This window comes from Ceraceosorus guamensis (genome assembly GCF_003144195.1).
Source record: "Ceraceosorus guamensis strain MCA 4658 unplaced genomic scaffold IE81scaffold_137, whole genome shotgun sequence".
NCBI lineage: Eukaryota > Fungi > Basidiomycota > Exobasidiomycetes > Ceraceosorales > Ceraceosoraceae > Ceraceosorus > Ceraceosorus guamensis.
Genome location: NW_020290132.1, coordinates 1 through 14,328, shown reverse-complemented (window position 1 = coordinate 14,328; position 14,328 = coordinate 1). Strand labels below are relative to the sequence as shown.

The 14,328-nt window shown below is 55.4% G+C and overlaps 5 protein-coding genes and 1 non-coding gene across 6 annotated transcripts; 4 read left to right on the top strand and 2 right to left on the bottom strand.

Annotated features, from left to right (window-relative positions):
• Positions 1 to 318: 318 nt before the first annotated feature.
• IE81DRAFT_350393 (acetyl-CoA synthetase-like protein) lies at positions 319 to 2,653 on the top strand (the record flags this gene model as incomplete). Its single annotated transcript, XM_025516531.1, has 9 exons — positions 319 to 564; positions 628 to 996; positions 1,155 to 1,220; positions 1,285 to 1,685; positions 1,764 to 1,974; positions 2,053 to 2,089; positions 2,159 to 2,215; positions 2,283 to 2,454; positions 2,542 to 2,653. The coding sequence occupies 9 exons, from the start codon at positions 319 to 321 to the stop codon at positions 2,651 to 2,653; spliced, it is 1,671 nt and encodes a 556-aa protein (XP_025366344.1).
• Positions 2,654 to 4,467: 1,814 nt separating this feature from the next.
• IE81DRAFT_295225 (hypothetical protein) lies at positions 4,468 to 5,067 on the bottom strand (the record flags this gene model as incomplete). Its single annotated transcript, XM_025512084.1, has 3 exons — positions 4,468 to 4,590; positions 4,691 to 4,816; positions 4,915 to 5,067. Coding segments are annotated over 3 exons (402 nt in total), but the record flags the coding sequence as incomplete, so codon positions are not given.
• Positions 5,068 to 9,582: 4,515 nt separating this feature from the next.
• Positions 9,583 to 10,783, top strand: IE81DRAFT_42589 (hypothetical protein). The gene has a single exon (XM_025517335.1). It carries the CDS (start codon positions 9,815 to 9,817, stop codon positions 10,619 to 10,621), a length of 807 nt encoding a protein of 268 aa, XP_025366342.1. The 5' UTR covers positions 9,583 to 9,814; the 3' UTR covers positions 10,622 to 10,783.
• A 638-nt stretch (positions 10,784 to 11,421) lies between these two features.
• IE81DRAFT_326792 (hypothetical protein) lies at positions 11,422 to 12,318 on the bottom strand. The gene is made up of 3 exons (XM_025514912.1): positions 12,209 to 12,318; positions 11,967 to 12,138; positions 11,422 to 11,862 (listed from the first exon to the last, which is right to left on the bottom strand). The coding sequence occupies exons 2-3, from the start codon at positions 12,088 to 12,090 to the stop codon at positions 11,711 to 11,713; spliced, it is 276 nt and encodes a 91-aa protein (XP_025366341.1). The 5' UTR covers positions 12,091 to 12,138; positions 12,209 to 12,318; the 3' UTR covers positions 11,422 to 11,710.
• Positions 12,319 to 12,933: 615 nt separating this feature from the next.
• IE81DRAFT_t33 lies at positions 12,934 to 13,040 on the top strand. Its single transcript has one exon. It is a non-coding gene; the product is annotated as a tRNA-His (tRNA).
• Positions 13,041 to 13,685: 645 nt separating this feature from the next.
• Positions 13,686 to 14,328, top strand: IE81DRAFT_353059 (hypothetical protein; the record flags this gene model as incomplete). Its single annotated transcript, XM_025516642.1, has 1 exon — positions 13,686 to 14,328. The coding sequence occupies one exon, from the start codon at positions 13,686 to 13,688 to the stop codon at positions 14,235 to 14,237; it is 552 nt and encodes a 183-aa protein (XP_025366340.1). The 3' UTR covers positions 14,238 to 14,328.

Sequence of the window (14,328 nt, the reverse complement as noted above, 5' to 3'; positions counted from 1 at the left end):
TTTTTGCTGCGTTGCTGTCGAACTGCGGACTGGATGGACCCGATCTTTGACCTGAGAAGCTGAAGCGGTCTGAGATCCTCTCGAATACACCTAGAATCATTTGCACCGCTCAGTGTCGGTGTGATCAGTATGAGGAGCCGTTCTTGCAGATGGTCTCGGGCTACCCGAATGAACAGCATTGCTCAGACATGCCTGTCGGGTACGCCGGCAATTTGTCTCATAAATTCAAAGGCATCTGGTGTCGATCCCCAACAGTGCCTCGTCTGCATCATCTTAGCGCCCTTGTCTCCCTTTACCTGGCCAAGTGACGAATTCGAGATGACGACTTTCTACTCGACAGTTCCACATATGGGAAGCGTGCCTACGGGCAAATTTTGGGGACAGCTTGTTATGGAAAACATTGGTGGCGTCGCCGATGACAAAGTTGTCTTAGTCGAGGCCTCTGATGGTACCGCAACTACCTTCAAAGAGCTGCGCGAGCAAGCTCATCGGCTGGCCCTGTTTTTGAAGGAGTACTTCAGCCTTGAGCAAGACGATGTCGTAGCTCTCATTTGCGTCAACAGTGTGAGTCAGCACTCGCACGCCCAGGCCAAATGTCAGCGCTAACCATGCCTCTCCGAATCAAAGGCACGCTACGCCGTCCTTGTACTCGCGCTAGAGCTCACTGGTGCAGTTCCAACCTGTCTGAATCCCCATCTGACGGCCAGCGAGCTGGAACACTGCCTAGCGCTGCCTGGTGACAAACTCAAAGGCGTCATTTGCTCTCCTGGTAGTACGGTTTCAAGTAGCCACACTGCCTTGGAGGCCCTACATCTAGCTGGAGGGGTCCTGATGTGGGAGATCACGAACGAGGCTTGGGCGGCAGCGACTACCAGCAAGGCGAACGCGGAGCTCGGTCCTTTGCCCGAGCTTCGCGGTGATCCAAAAGAGAAGTGCGCCATCATCTTTTCATCCAGTGGGACTACAGGCAAACCCAAGGGCGAGTCCAGGAAACGAGTGAGCGATACTTTGGCAGCCATCTGACCGCTCGTCCCCTCCCGCCTGCAGGTGTACAGCTTTCGCACCACAATATCATAGTCAATGTGCGCAATCCGCTTGTTTACCCCCGCACAGATCAGACGAGAGCTGACTCTGCTGAACTCATACATGCCCAGGCCTACCAATTTCAAGCTGGATGGCCGGAATTTTTCAACAGCTCCTGCACCAACACCAACGTTCTGGTAAGTCCTCGCCACAGGTCAGGATCGGACGCAGACCACGCTCAATCACAAGTCGCCCTCGCAGCCCCTTTTCCACGCTTATGGCTCCATGTGTTGCATCCTAGGCGGACTGCTCTTTGGCGCCAAATTTGTGCATTTCGAACGCTTCAGAATCGACACGTTCACCAAGGCGATCCGAGAGCATCAGGCTACGCATCTGACAATCGTACCGCCCATCGCTGTCGCATTGGTCGACCAGCACAAGCAAAGCGCCTCAACTCTTGCAAGTATCCAAGGCTGCATGGTGGGCTCGGCACCGCTCAAACGAGAGCTTGCTCTAGAATTGCTCGAAGCGATGCCGAACGCTTCGATCATACAAAGTTACGGCATGACCGAGATGGCGCCCGCGACGCACATGCTTCCGCAAAAAGACTCTACTCGCGAATGCCTTCTCTCCGGCACCGCCGGCCGCCTACTACCTGGAATGTAAGTAGCGTGGGATGCGAGCGAGCAGCGCAAGGTGAACGATGCCCTGATTTCTTCGAACTTGTTCGTGCCCTGCAGGGAAGCTCGACTCGCGTTGGATGATGGCACGCCTGTCTCTGATGGCACAGTTCCTGGCGAGCTCTTTCTACGTGGACCGAATCGTATGCTTGGCTATCTTGGCAATGCGAAAGCTACTCAGGAAGCGATCGACAAAGACGGATGGCTTAGAACAGGCGATATCTTTACTGTTGATCAAGATGGGTGCTGGTGGTACGTCGGTCGCAGCAAGGTGAATATCGTTCAGGCTGAAGCACATCAGCTTCATTGACTTCATCAATCGAGCCCCTCTTCATTCAAAAACTTCCAGGAAATCATTCGTGTGAATTGCTTTCAGGTGTCGCCAGGTAAGTCGCCGACACCTGAATCTCTGTCTACTGCCCATTGCGCGCTGACATGCGCTTCCTGCCTGCCAGTGGAGCTCGAGGAATGCTTGCTCGAATCGGATGAGGTACTTGACTGCGCGGTAGTCGGTAAGTTGTCGTAGCGCCGGAGAGACGCGTCCGCAAAGACACTTAGCAGGCAGCCTTCTCGTTGTAGCACAAGCCGATCCACGCAAAGAGACCGAAGTGCCGATTGGATTTGTGGTGCTCCGTGACGCGCATAAGCAGCCAGAGAGCATCCTTGATGATTTGCTCCAATCCGCCAACAGTCGACTAGTTCGCTACAAGCGCATGGCTCGCCTGATTGCTATTGACGCAATCCCCCGAAGGTGAGCAGCCCTTTGCGGTGTGTTTCTGGTGAAGAACTCGCCTATGAAGGCACACGACTCACTCGAAATCACTTTTGCCTGTCGTAGCGCCGCTGGAAAGGTTCTGCGTACACGACTCGCCGCGTCTCAAGACGTCAGACTACCTTCAATGGCAGCACCGGCTCCCGCAGCTCACTCAGCTACTATCGCTGCTGCCTGACGAGGCCAATCCTCGTAAAGATCGTGCACACAACTGCTTCGATGCCGCAGATTCTTTGCCCCGTGGTCGTGATTCGTGGTCGTGATTGATTTTACAGAGTCATTGTACTTGTTCGAAGCGATATCCGCACCCTTGATTGCGCTGCACGAGTCAAAACGACATCGATGAGGACATTTAAAAAGTGACTCGAAGTATCTATCTATGACAACAGCGAAAGGACTTGTCTATAAGGACGAGGCACTCTTCTGAGATTCAGCTAGCGAATTCAAGAGAGTTGCAAGCATCTGAAGAAGATGCCCATCGCCGTTTCCATTGAGGCCAAGACGTTTAACATTGCCGGCTGCTGGCGACCGAGCGGCTTCAGGAGATGTCATTGAGAGTGTTGGAGTTGTGTGTCCAGTGACTGCTCGTGGCCTGGATCGTGCTTCCGAAGAGCTGCCGCACGGCGTCTGAGTAGGGTTGCTTGATGCAAGGCGCGCGGCAGCTCCGTCAAAGGAAAACCCTCTGTGGAAATCAGGTCCGACTTGGGCGCTTTCGGAGGCGCCGTGGCTGACCTCTTGTGCAAAGACTTCTTGCTGATGACTGGTCGGAGATGCAAAATGACTCCTCGACGCAGGAGATGATTGATGTGATGAGCCCCAGCCTGAACATCTTCTGCTGAAAGATTCGACGGGACTTCGAACTTCGCTCTTTGTGCTCAAGGCGGAAGAGACACTAGCTCGACGCTGTTGCTCGTCGCCGGGACCATTGATGGATGCTCTCTTGAGCTCTCGAAGCTCAGCAGTGAGCTCCCGCACAGCAATCAAGAGGCTGTTGGACTCAGGATCACCAATCTGATGTTCGCGAGCTTGACTGGTGTCTGGATGGGGCGGCGGCGCGCTAGCGTGTAACTCTGGCTGAGCTGACGGTTGAATAGCTACCTCTCCATCGTGAGAATAACTCGTCTGCAAAACCGTCTTTACATCTGCGTTCAGCCTGGCGAAGTCTACGTCGCTCAGCTCGCTGAAAAGCCGATCCTCGAAGCCAGGTTCCGAAAGTGCACTGCTGGAGCAGTCCATGCCTGTGCGCGACGGATCACTAGCACTCAGGAAGCTTTCGAGGGTGTTCCAAGACAAGGATGTAGCCTTCGCTGGGTCAGAGTGTAGACCATGGACCGAAGAGGAGGGTGTGGAGTGGTCTGACGAAAGACAGGGTGTGGTGTGAGACGTGGACAAAGCCGCTTCCCGATTGACTGTCGGGACCACCATTTGAGAATCAAAGCTCCAAGGCAGCAGCGGATAGTCGTTTGGCGAGCCGAATGTGCCCAGCTGCGGATCTAGAGCTGCATCAATCTGCTCAGAGCCCCCTTCAAGCTCCGAAGTCAGGCCTAGGCCGTCCCCGCTTGAGCCGTCCATCAGGGACCAAGCTTGACCCACGGCCGCGCTGGAAAGCGAGAGACAAGTCACAGCGCGAGGCGCCGCGGATGTCTGGGTAGCAGCGTCAAAAGATGCAGCAGCAACCCCTTGGCCCGACCGCAAGTCGGGCGTCATGAAAGGCGGATCCATATTCGAAACTGGAGGGAGCCGGCAACCCGCCGCCGACGCGTCCAGCAGTGACGCGCGTGATGCAGCGGTCATTTCGTTCGCTCCGCTCTCGCCTTCATTGTGAATTCGAGCGGTGAGCTGTCGGGAGGAATGTGTGAGAGTTGATACGCTGAGCGATGGATCTACATCCATTCCATCATCTTCATCCGAATCATCCGAATCATCTTGATCACTGGTGCTGTGATCCTCCAGTGAAGCCGCTTCTTTCCTCTTTAGGGCCATCAAACGCGTGTACCGATTCCGACATTGGATGGTTGGTCGATTGTCAAAGGCTCTGCTGATTTTGCGCCAGGAGCGATTCTGCTCGACGGCTAGACGGAGCAGAAGCTCGTCTTCGTGTTGCGACCACTCGCGCTAGATGCGGCACGAGGGCCTAGGCGTTAGCGCGACGAGACGAGACGGACTTGCATTTGGGCCGCGTGCGCCAATAGTGCAGCTGCGGCACCGCACATACCTTGTTGATTGAGGGGTCGAGCACGTCTTTGAATCGCTTGGCACATTGGTCTCCAGTGCGATTGATGACATGCTCTTGCGCTACTTTCGACCACCACGGGCCCCAGAGCTCGTGTCCTCTGAGCAACTGATTGACATGAGAGCAGGAGAGTCAGGTCTAGGCAGCGCCTCTCGCCAGCCTTGTCTCGCCAGAGCCAACTCTAAGACAAGCCAGCAGGCACTCACCGCCTCATCCTCCGAGCGGGACCACGTCCCCTTCTTGATTCCCTTGCTAAGAGAATAGCAGTACCTCTTGCGGCACTCTCTGTTGGTTCGACCGTCTAGCTCCTTGGCTACTTCGCGCCAGTCTACGCACTTGCCGTCTTTGACTGCAATCATGACCATTGAATTCATCGACAAGAGCTTAAGAGAAGTCTATGCACGAGTGATTATGCACGCATAGCTGGTGACTCACAACGGGAAACGACTTGCCGCAACCTGCTGTCCTCTTCCGACGACCAGAATCGTCTCGGTGCCGCCTTACTGGAAAAAGCAGTCCCTTGATCCATGGTGACAGCGAGAGCGGTATGCGTTTCTGATGGTTGATGGAGTGAAATCGCAAAGAAGCGGAGAAGCTTGGCTTTGTCGACTCTGGGAGTCGTACGAATACGAAGCATGAAGAAGTGGAAGGCTGCATCCAAGTTAGGGCATTGTTAGAAGCTGAGCTCTTTCAACAAGCGCGCTCGAACCACTCGATGTAGAAGCGCGAGCTAGCTTCAAAGGGACACAACACGCAAGCCTGTGAAGCCAGGTGCACTGTGTGACTGTCCGCACACTCGTGACATCGTATTTCGGCTTCTCAAACGGAGGACAAGAGCAGAGTCATTTGTTCGTCTCTAGCTCGCGGCCACCGGAGCAGCAGTGCGAACGTGACAGAGTCACGAAACTGGATTAATTTGGCCAGCCGATGGTGCCGGGAGGCGTGTTCAAATCTCGAAGCCCATCCACGAAGAAAACATGCCTGCAAGAATCGAATGCAGGCACGCTTCATTCACTTGAGTCTTATCAACAAGGACCACTCGCGATGACTCGGCTTTGGAAGGTCAAGCGCTATCTTGACGAGCTGGCCGCCCGGTAGATGTGAGGCAATGGCTGTCAAAGCGGCCAATGTCGCTTACTTTGTCTGCTGCAACTTAGCCTGCTGCATCGAATGCTTGTTTGGGTTGCGTTGATTGAAAGAACGATGAGCCTCACGGCGAGTTCGGGGCAACGTGCTGTGAGGTTGATGCGTGGCTGGGCGCGATTTTTTTGGGGCTCTAGCGGCAGTATAAATTTCCGTTGCAGCGGCTTTAGGCCCGCCTCGCCTCGAGCTATCGTCTCAGACCCTCGAAGCTAATGGTTAGCCTCATGCTGGCGGGACTCGCCTGAATCTTAAAAGCGGTGTAGTCCCGCGTCAAGGCTGTTTGGGTATCGCTCGCCCGATGACGTGCTGCTGAGAGCTCGAATTGCGGGCGGCTCTGCTTTTTCCTGGAAAGGACGAGTCTGGAGGGGGATGACAGAGCTCCAGTCGACTTGTATTGATGCTTGTCTGCTAGCCCTGGCAGCAATGGCAATGGTGCGCCGAAGCTGTGATACAGAGTGATTTCCAGAAAGGTATGGCTCCTGTCCCTTCGTCTGAGTCACCCAGGTCACTGGACGACATCGAGATCATACGGAACGCATGATGATGCGCTGCTTGACTTACTCGCTCTATGCTGCTCTGTCTTGATCGGCCAACTCCAGAGCGGGCGAGCGTAGCCGTAGCTGGTTGGGAGTACAATGCAAGGTTGAGTCTGAACTTTGATAGTGTTTGGGCCCGCTGACATCTATAGATCAGCGCTCAGCATCGGAGCTTGCTGTCTGTCGTTTGTATTGCGAATGGTCCTACTACAGGATGCTCCATGATACTTCGTAGTACGTCAGTGCGACTCAAAATTAGCGCGGTTGAAAGCAGGTCCTTCTGCAAATTTCCGCGACATTGATGGTGATCACATCACATTGATGCGCGAGTTGGGCACGCATGCCTGCCGTTTAATGAGAATGCAGGTCGCTCGATCGATTGGTCCGACGCAGACAGACGTACAAGGGCAGAGACGCTCATGTAGGAACAAGCAGGCCGGCGCAGTCTTGCATTTCACCTCAATGCCGGCCACACTCAAGACTGACAGCGACGCGCTGGTCGAAGCGCTCCGATCGCGCAGCCGCTGCGTGCGTGCTTTTCTGGGATCCGAGTCCCGCGGCGCGCGCACAATCGTTTTTTTTTTTTTTTTTTTTTTTTTTTTTTTTCGGACCAGGTTGGATATTGAAGCTTGGCCACTGGACAGCGACCATTCGTGACGACTGTCGTCCAGATAAGGTGATGTGCTTTTGCCAAAGCTTCCGCATGGGCTTGGCCATCGTGACTGCGATTAGAGATTGAGCTCAACGAAGTCTGATTAAAACGAGCGCTCAAGGTCTGTGTGTGGTCACAAAGTCCGAGCTTGCAACGTGTCCTATGGCCAAGTCGGCAAATCTGTGCTTGACTGCGCGTCACCACCTTGCCGAACGGTGGTGGTGTCAACCAAGGACCGGAGTAGGGGTAGTGGAAGTCAGAGTCACGAGTGTTGCTTGTCGAGGGAGCACTTGAACCGGCCGTCTGCGAGCTGCAGCTCTGCGCGCCGGACCAGTACACTCCGCGTCATTGCATCGCGCCAACGCGGAGAGAATCGGACGCCGCGTGGGAGTTTCGGGGCAAAGTGGTTGCATGCGCAGAAGCCCCTCCTCAACCTACTTTCTCGTATCGCAAACAAACGCCACAAGGGGATCGAGCGCGCGGCGGCTGACGACGTGGGGCCGATCAGGGAGCAAGGAGCAGTGCACTAAGAATAGCACTTCTGAATCACAGCTCAATACTCGCTTGCTGACTCGTGTGAGATCTCTTTGCTTAGTGCCGGAGCCGAATGGGCACTGCATGCCGCTCGGCACCAAATCGAATTGGGCCTCGGGCATGAAGCCGTCGGCCAAGGCGGAAGTAGGGCCGTCGAGCGAGTGCTTTACCGTCGGTACCAACGCATCTTCTCACGCGCAGCGCGGACAATACGTCGCGCGCGCGCTGAGGTGGAGCAGCGCACTGTAGCCGTAACCCTAATCCTCCCGCCATGTGAGATACGAATCGTGTGGGATCCTTCGCACGAGCTATATCACCCATGGGAGCCCTGTGCACCATAACAGACTTGTTCAGATTCAAGACTCTCACTTGGCTCGAGACGTGGACCTTTCTGAAGCCTGCTATGGGCCGCACTATGGGCGCAGGGAACAGCACACTCGCAAGGCCGTCCACGCTTCAAGGCTGTCGGGTAGGCAACGAGCTGACAACATGCCCGTCCCGACCAGCAGTCCGACCGCTTTTTCCATCCGCAGCAATTGGTTGTGAACATGTATCTTTGGCCTAGCGGCTTGCTACTACTTAGCGCGGTCGAGTCGATCGTTTCAGTGGCAGCGGTAATTTTGACAAGCGATGTCTCCTCTTTACCGCCAAGAGACCGCAGAGCCGAATCGTTTCAGTGGCAGCGGTAATTTTGACAAGCGATGTCTCCTCTTTACCGCCAAGAGACCGCAGAGCCGCTTCTGCCCCATCGTGAGTCCCAATGAACTCAGCTTTGCTATCACAGATCGTCTTCATTGCGAAAACACAGGTGAGATGCTCGTACACTCGAGATAAACCCTTGCAAGTGCTCGGCACTGCCCAGCAAATGCTGCTAGGGAGCCAACAGACCCGCACGCCTAGCCGCAAAGCGCTACACGACAATTGATTCTCCAATCGTGAATGTTTGCGCCGTCAGCCTCCGAGCTGCCGACAGGTAGCGAAGCTTGATCCAGATGTACGAGAAAGATATGACAGCGTGATACGCGGTACAAGTAGCGTCGCAGCCGCAGTCTATGTACAAGACTTGGCGCTGCGACTGTTTGACCTCACAGCGAGATTCGCACAACGTGGCTCCTTTTTCATTGTGGCGGAGCGCGCGGCTGCCTAGCGAGTGCAGATACGCTGTGTGGGCTTAGCAAGGCCACATGTCAAGCCGTTGCATCCAAAGTGAGCACCGCGTATTTCATCATCAGCCTTTGCATGTGACCCCAACGCGGGTCCCCATCCCGTTCGCCACACGCAGAGCTGGCCGGAGTAAACGCGCCAGACGCACTCTGAACTTCAGTGTACAGAGACCGGATCTGCCCAATCTCAAGGCTGCAAAGTGGCGGCGAGTGGGCATCTCTCACAAGGCCGGCTTCGCAATCAGGTTGCATTCGGAGAGCATCGTGCGGCGCTCAGCTGTGCCAACTTTGGACAGCAGCGTAATCATACAGTAAGAGCACCTGCTGCTACGAAGGCGGTTTGCGCATTTGCTTATGGCAGGATGGCAGGTTCAGGGAAGAGTCGTGACGTGAGCGTTCGCTAAATGCGCAATGTCGAACACAGGTCATGAAGAGTCCAGACGATGATTCGTCAGACGCTCAGATTACGATTGAGATGCGGCGCGCTAGCAGCACTCACAGAGCGTCTACCTCGCCCAGGCTGCGCGTCCTTCGACTCGGCTCAAGGCTGTGCTGATGGTCAGCAGCGAGAGAGCGCCATAATTCGTGAAAGCAATTTTAGCTCGTTTCGAGAGAAGAAGCGCGGGCGTATTCTTTTTGCTCCAGAGATTCGTAATGATGGCGTGCTGAGCTGAAAGACCGAGGGGTAGAGGGTCAACGGAGCGCTTGCGTTGGCGCTCGAGTGATTGGATCGAGACCGCTGTAACTACTCGAGAAGCGACCACTATCTATCTCGCGGCCGTGATCGCGGTGCACAGCGCGCAATGCTTATGCTCAACCGCAAGAAGACAGAGTCCTCCACGCAAAGGCGTTCACACCGGCCAGGCAGTAGCCCTGGTGGGCCTTTTGATATGTAAAGGATAGCTGTGTGCTAGCGAAGGCGAAAGTCGTGTAGACCTCTTATAAACGACGCACTGTCTGGCAATACCCTCGCTCGGAACTCGGAACTTGCCGTCCGGCTCTAGCAGTGCCTTCCCACACATCGTCAGCCACCAACACCATCCTGACATCTCCTTTACCGTTGACGACTGCAAACAAGATGCGCGTGCTCTGTCTTCACGGCTTTGGCCAGGTGCGTCTCCCATATACCAACCATCGTCGCTCGAACCTGACAGCGTTGATGACGCGACTTTGTGATTGCCAAACAGAATGGCGAAACCTTTCGCAAGCAGCTAGAGCCTTTGAAGGCACATCTGCCATCGGACTGGACGTTGATCTGCCCAAATGGACCTTTCGTGTCGTCGGGAATAGGACACGTCACATAGTGAGCTTGCGACCGACGAATCACCTTGATCCCATCAGACCGCCCGTGCTGATGCCCACTTCATCTGCCAACAGCGGTCAAGTCAAATCCAACATGAAGCAAGTAGTAGGTGGCGCCGAAAGTGCGCCACCACTGTCCGGCGCTCGCAAAGACTCGATTGAATCCTCGACGTCACCAAAAGAGAGCGCTTCAACTACCAAGCAGCAGGCTCCACTTCCTCCGCAAGCCTTGCTTGCTTTTGCGGCCAAGCGCCTCAAGATGGGCATGCTGACAGAGCTCAGCACCATGGAGCGCGCTCCTTACGCCGAGGACAACGACAAGCATGCCGACTCTCTCCATCAAAGCCTGGGCGAAATTCAGCAGCTGATCGACGCTGTGCCGCGAGAGCAAATTGACAGTGTGGAAGCGTTGCCAAAACACGCTCATGCCTACAGTGCGTGTCGATGTTGGAGAATGACAGTAGATAGATTGCTGACGATTTCATTCTGTGCGCAGCCTGGCTTGCCCAATCGCAGGCGCACAAAGGCAAAGGCGGGGCCTGGGTTGGCACCGATCTTGCGCTGCAAAGAATCTCGGAGCTGATGCACACTCACGGACCATTTGATGGCATGATTGCTTTCTCGAGCGGTGCCCCTTCGGGTAAGTGTCGTCAGCTCTGAAACTGCGCGACCGCGCGACGCTTCTGAATCTCGTCCTCAGCACTTCAAGCCGCCATGACGCTCGAGCAGCCTCAATGGGGGCGCTTTTCGCCGACGTTCAAGCCGCCACCCTCTCAAGGTCCGCTGCGCTTCATGATTGCCGTGTCGGCACCCCCACACTCGACCCCTCGCTACCGCGCGCTGCTGAGGGATGCGCACCAGCACCTGCAGGACCAGCGGCGCGATAGTAAAGCAGACCGTCGCACTCCTCACCTTTTTCTCTTCGGTACCAAAGACAAGGTGAGCTGGCGCCCAGAGGAACAGAGAGGGTAGAGAGTGACCGGAATTGAGAGGTGACCGGCGGTGAATCTGGTGCTGAGCCTCTCGCTGAGCCTCTGTTCCATCTGTGCCTGCATCTGAAGGTCATTCCGGCTCCAGCGCTGCGCATCCTGGCAGCGGAGACGCACGCGGAAAATGTCCAGATCCATTCGGGAGGGCACGTCGTTCCAACCAGGTCAGTGAACCGGCGATTGTCCACAAAGAGGGCTCGAAGACTGACCAACGACTCTCCTCGATGCATCGCAGAGACGGTTGGGCTCCATACGTATCCGCCTGGCTATACGCGGCGGCTCACCAGGACGCTGCGGTGCGCCAATACGTGCGCAAGGCACTGCTGTCCCCGAGCGATGCCGCAAAGCTGCTGCAGCAACAGCAAGCAGCACCGCAACCGCAGCAGGCCGGCAGCCGCCACGCTTCAACAGATGCAAACGACCGCAAACGTTACGGAGAGATGGTGCACGCACGCTCCCGCCTATGATTGACACGCCGCAGCGTCGTTCAGCGCCATGATGGCCCTGACTCGCGTTCTTGAGCTGGGGAAAGGGGGCATAACGCGCACGTAATGCCACGCTCTCGCCTCGTATTCCATGTACCGATGTAACCTTTGTTTTGAATAGAAGACTCTTGGCGTTCCCGCTCTGGTGTGTGACGAGGCGCTGATGTGTGCGAGAAAAGTCGAAAGACTGCTCGTCTGTCAACGACCCACATCCAAGCGCCCGCATCTCGCCACGCTCCTTTGCACCTCATCGGACTGCGAGGTGCCTACCCAGAGAGGCAGCCACCCCGCCTCCTCTCGGTCGCAAGCTGTGCCATGCCCTACACCTTGAGCCGCATGCGAGGCTTGGGCTTATCGTCACCGGCTCGACGTCAGCTCTGCTGCTTTGACAAGTATCGGCAGCCTGCGCAACTTGCATGATTCCGCGAGTGATACCCTAGGGTCCCCTACTCACAATGAGGACGCACCGACGCGCCCGCTGATGAGCCAAGGAATGCTTCGATCCAGCCAAAGTCGAGCAGCTCTGCCATCCGCAAAAGACTTGCGAGTGCGAGAACTCGTCTGCTAAACACAAACATCCCGGCGCTTCGTCTCGTCTGCTGAGCACATACATCCCGGCGCTTCGACTGGAAGATGTGGCATGCTGGGGGTATGTGAGCACGGCGTGGCACATGCGTTGTAGAAATGCACGCTCACTAGAGCTCCCGACAGGATGCTGCATACCACAAGCACTGGGCGCTCGACGCAATTGCGCCGACAAATCTGGCGCGCTGTTGGACCAGCAGACCATGCGCGAGGTGGAGCGGTGACGAACTCTAGCCTATAGCTATTCAGCCGCATGCCTTGCGTCTGGGGCCCTGACGTGAGCGCGGATACCTTGCGGGTGGCTATAAGAGTGACGAACACTCCACGCTTGTATGGAGAGACAGAAAGGACGAGAGGCTTCAGTATCGTGCAAAGCAGAGGCGTTCATCCAGCAGTGACGTGACTGGGTTGGGTTGGATGGCGATTCCAGCCAGAAGGGCTAGGAAATGCATTGTGGAAGGCCTCTCGAAGTCAATTAAAGGGTGTGACAGTGACAGCAATGGCGAACGGCAAGCTTGACGTCCAATCAACATAGAGCGTGTGAATCAGAATCGCGAGTACCTGGGCGGGCGGGCGTCACGGTCGAGTCGTGAGTTGAGTGTAGTCGTGAGTCGTGAATCACGAATCGCGACCAGCTTGCTGATGTGTCAAGTCATGAGTCAAGAGTCACAAGAGCGCTGTCGCGGGGGGGCACTTCGCGGCGCATGCGTGCAGCAATCGCGTGAATCAAAAGGCGCGCGCGGGCGTCCGGCCGTGGGCAGGTCGGACCACACGGCTGAGAGGAGCTGCGCAACAATAGTTGGTATATATATTACCTCGACGTGCAGCTGGGGTACGTGGAATTAGTGTAGGTGGTTATCACAGTTCGTTGTGGAGTAGCGTGGTCTTTGACCGTCTCGAAGCAGCGCCCGATCAGACCTGGGTTCGACTCCCGGATTCCACAAATTCCCGTGTTTTTAATCTTGACCCTTTTTAATTGCGAGTCTTTCTTGCACAGGCTCACAGGTGGACAAGGCAATCGCCGTCGGCGCGTTTTATTTGAGTGCGTGTTGATGCGAGTGTTTGGGTTCACGACTATCGCACGAGAGAACATAGCGGTGTACGTATCAGTGTAGCTGATACGTACACGGGGTACGTGCATGTGGCGCAGCCTAGGCCTTGCGCCACCAATCAAGCCATAAAGCCACGATGACACTGCCACGGGTCGAGGTCTGCTTCCCGAACCAAATAGACCAACGAAGCCACTTCCGTCCATTGTGGCTTCTATTGTATACACATTTGTCCATCTGTGCACGCATACAAACCCCTAGATCCCTAAGTCACCCACGATGTATAGCACAACTATGATATATGCCTTATAGGCGCCCGACGCCTATAAGAACCCAAGGTACAAGAGCCATTGACTCTCACAAATACATCACTTATGCTCTCATCTTAAGTCCGATCCTATCTTCGACTGCGCTCACGCGAGTCGAACACTTTCCCTGCCTAATCTATTCATCACGTGCGGGTTACCGACCAAACAGTTGGTAGCTCGGAGTAACTTTCCAACAAACCTACCCTACACTACCTTGTCGACTCCTCAATCATGGCTGACCCTCAAGAAGGCTTTGTCGTACCCCCTGAAGGACCATTTGGCGCAACACCAAACGCAGGGACCAATCCAGCCGGTGTAGAGCCGCCTCGAGTTGACGACCTAGAAGCGCGTATGAATCAGATGGTAATCAACAACGCAGAAGCCTTGAATATCGCAAAGAACACGGCTACGGCTGTCGAACAACTCGCCGCATCCCTAGCACAACAGCCAGGGACAACGAATAAGTACCTTACGGAATTCCTCGCCGCCTTGACCAATAAACCAACGCCGACCAATGATGAAGGCGATGTCAAGATGGCGGACGCAAAACTGCCCAGAGGAATCCCAACAAATCCCCCTACGACCGCAGGCAAGCCCATCGAAGAGGTGATACAGTCCATCAATACCCTCGCCGTAACCAGCCTCCTACCTGCGCCTCAGCTCGCCAAGTTCAAAGGCGATGAAACGAGTATTCGTCTAGAAGACTGGATAGTTCAAGCCCAAGATCTTGCCAAACGTACCCGACTTGTTGGGTTAGGGTTTAGGGTTAGGGTTAGGGTTTAGGGTTAGGGTTAGGGTTAGGGTTAGGGTTAGGGTTAGGGTTAGGGTTAGGGTTAGGGTTAGGGTTAGGGTTAGGGTTAGGGTTAGGGTTAGG

What these genes read in the sequence shown, in the direction of transcription:
- IE81DRAFT_42589 (XM_025517335.1), top strand. Translation starts at nt 9,815, where the DNA reads ATGCGCGTGCTCTGTCTTCACGGCTTTGGCCAGGTGCGTCTCCCATAT.
- IE81DRAFT_326792 (XM_025514912.1), bottom strand. Translation starts at nt 12,090, where the DNA reads ATGTTTGTGTTTAGCAGACGAGTTCTCGCACTCGCAAGTCTTTTGCGG. An exon ending in CGCGTCGGTGCGTCCTCATT is followed by an intron (nt 11,863 to 11,966) that starts GTGAGTAGGGGA and finishes GGTGACGATAAG; the next exon opens with CCCAAGCCTCGCATGCGGCT.